At 51.9% G+C, this 4140-nt stretch overlaps 1 protein-coding gene across 1 annotated transcript; it reads left to right on the plus strand.

The window, feature by feature from the left end:
* Positions 1–290: 290 nt before the first annotated feature.
* LOC142076193 (olfactory receptor 14A16-like) lies at positions 291–1226 on the plus strand. The gene has a single exon (XM_075138573.1). The coding sequence runs from the start codon at positions 291–293 to the stop codon at positions 1224–1226; it is 936 nt and encodes a 311-aa protein (XP_074994674.1).
* The last annotated feature ends 2914 nt before the right edge of the window (positions 1227–4140 follow it).

Consider the following 4140-nt stretch of genomic DNA (forward strand, 5'->3'; position numbering starts at 1 on the left):
TTTCCATTAAGGGCGGCTGACATCTGACATCCCTTGGGAACATCGGAGCTGTCACAAACCAGCTGCCAGGTACCCACTGCAGCAGAGAAAAGCTGGCTCCTTGGCCGTGGACAGAGGTCCTGCTCCTCACAGCACACTCAGTCAGCACAAACCAGAGAAGGAAATGCATTTCAATTTTAGGGGGGGTGGATTTCTATGAAAAAAGGAGTGGCTTTGCTTGGAGAAGTCTGCCATACTTTTTCCTTGTCTATTCCAGTTTTGAACAGTACCCCTATGCCAAGAAACAGCAAATGTCCAACGGCAGCTCCATCACCCAGTTCCTCCTCCTGGCCTTCGCAGACACGCGGGAGCTGCAGCTCTTGCACTTCTGGCTCTTCCTGGGCATCTACCTGGCTGCCCTCCTGGGCAACGGCCTCATCATCACCGCCGTAGCCTGCGACCACCGCCTGCACACCCCCATGTACTTCTTCCTCCTCAACCTCTCCCTCCTCGACCTGGGCTCCATCTCCACCACTGTTCCCAAAGCCATGGCCAATTCCCTCTGGGACACCAGGGACATCTCCTACGCAGGATGTGCTGCACAGCTCTTTCTGTTTGTCTTTTTCATTTCAGCAGAGTATTGTCTTCTCACTGTCATGGCCTACGACCGCTACGTTGCCATCTGCAACCCCCTGCACTACGGGACCCTCCTGGGCAGCAGAGCTTGTGTCCACATGGCAGCAGCTGCCTGGGCCAGTGGGTTTCTCTATGCTCTCCTGCACACGGCCAATACATTGTCACTACCCCTCTGCCACGGCAATGCTGTGGACCAGTTCTTCTGTGAAATCCCCCAGATCCTCAAGCTCTCCTGCTCACACTCCTACCTCAGGGAGGTTGGGCTTCTTGTGGTTAGTGCCTGTTTAGCATTTGGGTGTTTTGTTTTCATTGTGGTGTCCTATGTGGAGATCTTCAGGGCCGTGCTAAGGATCCCCTCTGAGCAGGGACGGCACAAAGCCTTTTCCACGTGCCTCCCTCACCTGGCCGTGGTCTCCCTCTTTGTCAGCACTGGCATATTTGCCAACGTGAAGCCCCCCTCCATCTCCTCCCCAGTTGTAAATCTGGTGGTATCATTTCTGTACTCGGTGGTGCCTCCAGCAGTGAACCCCCTCATCTACAGCATGAGGAACCAGGAGCTCAAGGATGCCCTATGGAAACTGGCCCAGTGGACGCTGTTTCACCGACAATAACCTGCCTCCCCTTCTCTGCACATTCCCCAGAGTTTATCTGAGGCCCTGAGTCTGATTTTTTCTCTTGTGATAATCCTTCCTATATATAATTTTCTGGGGTTATACTACTTGTCTTGAGGCTTGATCCTGTTGTGTCTGACTCTTGCCCAACACTGTGTCAGATGTGGCATGGCCAATAGCAACTCTTCAATAACACGGGTTGTCCCAGGTGCAGTGCCTGAAGGCTGGGCTTTTTCTCAAATTTGCTTCCAAATCAATGTCCAAGGAATTGAGCTTTCAAAAAATCTGTTCTCCTTTTGTTCTCAATGTTTTGGGAGTTAAGCTCATGGTACCACTGGGTTCCACTGGACCAAATGGTCTGGATTTAAGAGCTCTCTTCTTGGTGTCCAATGGCAGGGGAGCTGCTTCATAAGCTCCCGTTATGTTCTCAGGTTTCTTCAGGATGATGTCCTGGTTCTGGCTGGGACAGAGTTAACTTTCTTCCCGGTAGCTTGCGGGGGTGTGCTGTGTTTTGGGTTTGGTGTGAAAGGAGCGCTCATGGCCCATTGATGCTTTGGCTGTTGCTGGGTGGTGCTTGCACTGGGGGGAGCACACTCGGGGTGGTGGACCCAGCTGGCCAATGGGGTATTCTATACCATGGGACATCATGCTCAGTATAAAAACCAGGTGTGTGGGGGGCTCGCCCCCCGTTTGTGACACATGGTCGATGGTCTGTGAGCAGTTGCATTGTGCATCGCCTGCTTTGTATATTCTTTTATTGTTGTTGTTCTCATTGTTATTATTACTGCTCTACTTCGTTTTATTCCAATTATTAAACTGCTTTTATCTCAACCTGGGAGTTTTCCTGCTTGGGCCCTCCCGATTCTCTCCTCCATCCCACTGGAGGGGGGGTGAGCGAGCGGATGCATGGGGTGTATTTGCTGGCTGGGGTTAAATCACAACAGTCCTTTTTGGTGCCCAATGTGGGGCAGCGAAGGGTTGAGATAACAACAAATTAATTAGAGCATATTAAGGAATTTATATCTGTTAACATATTAATTTGTTCTGCACCATGCTCTTGTTTTTACTGTACCTGTTAAAGATTGGAGTTGGGTTTTGTAGTCTGGTGTGCTCTGCAGTGATTGATGATGTTTTGCTGTGTGTGCAGGAAAAGCAAAATGGGGAATTCATTCACACTTCCCATCGGCAAGCAGATGTTTAGCCACTGCCAGGAAAGCATCATGTGTGTCAGTTACTTGGGAAGACAAATGCCATGACCACAAATGTCCCCCCTTCCTCCGTCTTTCCTTGCGGTTCTTTTGTTGAGCATGACATCATTTGGTACAGAATATTGCTTTGGTCCGTTGGGGTCAGCTTTCCCAGCTGTGCCTCTGCCAACCTCTTGCCTACCCCCAGCCTACTTGCAGAGGGGGCAGAGTGTGAGAAGGAGGAAACCTTCAGGCTCTGCAGGGACTGCTCAGCAGTAGCCAAAACCCTGGTGTGTTACCAGTGCCGTTTAGTAACAAACCCAAAGCAGATCACCATACGGTCTGCTATGGAGAGAATTAACTGCATCCCAGCCAGACCCAGGACAGAGCTACAGGTCATAGAGTCAGGGTGAGGAATGAACTAAGTCTTGTTTAAATGACCTGAGGAAATCTGTGGATCCCAGACCCTGGCTCTTATGGGGGACTCAGTCTCCCTGGTGTTCACTGGTCAAGTGAGACAGCAGGATGCAAACAGTCCAGGAGGTTTCTTGTGGAGGTTCTGGAAAAGTTCTTAGCACAGCTGCCAAACGGGCCACCCAGTCTGATGTTCACCTGGACCTGGTACTCCCAAAGGAGGAAGAGCTGCTCAGGGATGTGAGGACCAGTGTCTGCCTTGGTAAAGCTCCCAAGAGGCAGTTTGTGCCTGTTGCCTCTGTCATATCATTGGCCACTGCAGAAAAGGCTTGGTTCCATCATCTCTCCAGGTGGCTGTAGGCTCTTACTAGGTTGTCCCATGCCTCCTTTAGCAGCCTAGAGAGGCCCAGTTCCCTCAGACTCTCCTCACAGCTCCTGCTTTAGGCCCCTAGCTCCATCTTGGCAGACCTCCTCCGCACCCTCTCCAGTTTCTCCACTTCCCTTTTGAAATGGGAGGCCCACTGGCTCCTATGGCATCGTCCTGGTGCCCAGCCCTTCTCCTCAGGGCACTCCTTAGCTGGCCAGGTCTCCACCCATGCTGCTGCATGGAGTTGTTGTGCAGCTTGTGGGTTGAGATCAAAACAGATAATAGGGGACAAAAAGTGTAAACCCAAACATAAACCATAACAAAGAGGCAATCACTTTCCCCCTCCCACAAGCAGACTGACGCCCAGCAGTCTCCCAGCAACAGACACCTTGAACGACAAAAAACTCCTCCTCCTTCTTCCTCTGCCACAGATTTTATTGCTGAGCACGACGTCATTTGGTCTGGAATATCCCTCTGGTCAGTCGGGGTCAGCTGTCCTGGCTGTGTCCCCCCACCAACTTCTCGCCCACCCCCAGCCTACTCACTGGGAGGGAGCAGAGTCAGAAACAGGGAAGCCCTTGGCGCTGTGCAAACACTGTTCAGCAACAGCCAAAACACTGGTGTGTTATCAACACTGGTTTAGGCACAAATGCCAAAGACAGCACCACAGAGGAAGTTAACCCCATCCCAGCCAGACCAGTACACTTGAACCAGGGGCCCAGAAGTGGACACAGTAGTGCACTGGTGGTCTAATTGTGATGACCATGGGGAGACAACTGTCTCCCTCCCTTTTTTCATGAGCTCCTCTTTACCCACCCCAGGACACCGCTGGCAGCCTTTGCCTCCAGGTCGCACCGGATCGTGTGGATCGCTGCTGGATCGTGGTTTGCCTTCTGTCCTCCAGCACCACCAGGGCCTTTTCTGCAGAGCTGCTCCCCAGCCAGGC

Source organism: Calonectris borealis, unplaced genomic scaffold (genome assembly GCF_964195595.1).
Source record: "Calonectris borealis unplaced genomic scaffold, bCalBor7.hap1.2 HAP1_SCAFFOLD_35, whole genome shotgun sequence".
In the NCBI taxonomy this organism is placed as follows: domain Eukaryota; kingdom Metazoa; phylum Chordata; class Aves; order Procellariiformes; family Procellariidae; genus Calonectris; species Calonectris borealis.

Bases quoted from the DNA above. Each gene is read 5' to 3' on its own strand.
- LOC142076193 (XM_075138573.1), top strand. From the start codon at position 291: ATGTCCAACGGCAGCTCCATCACCCAGTTCCTCCTCCTGGCCTTCGCA.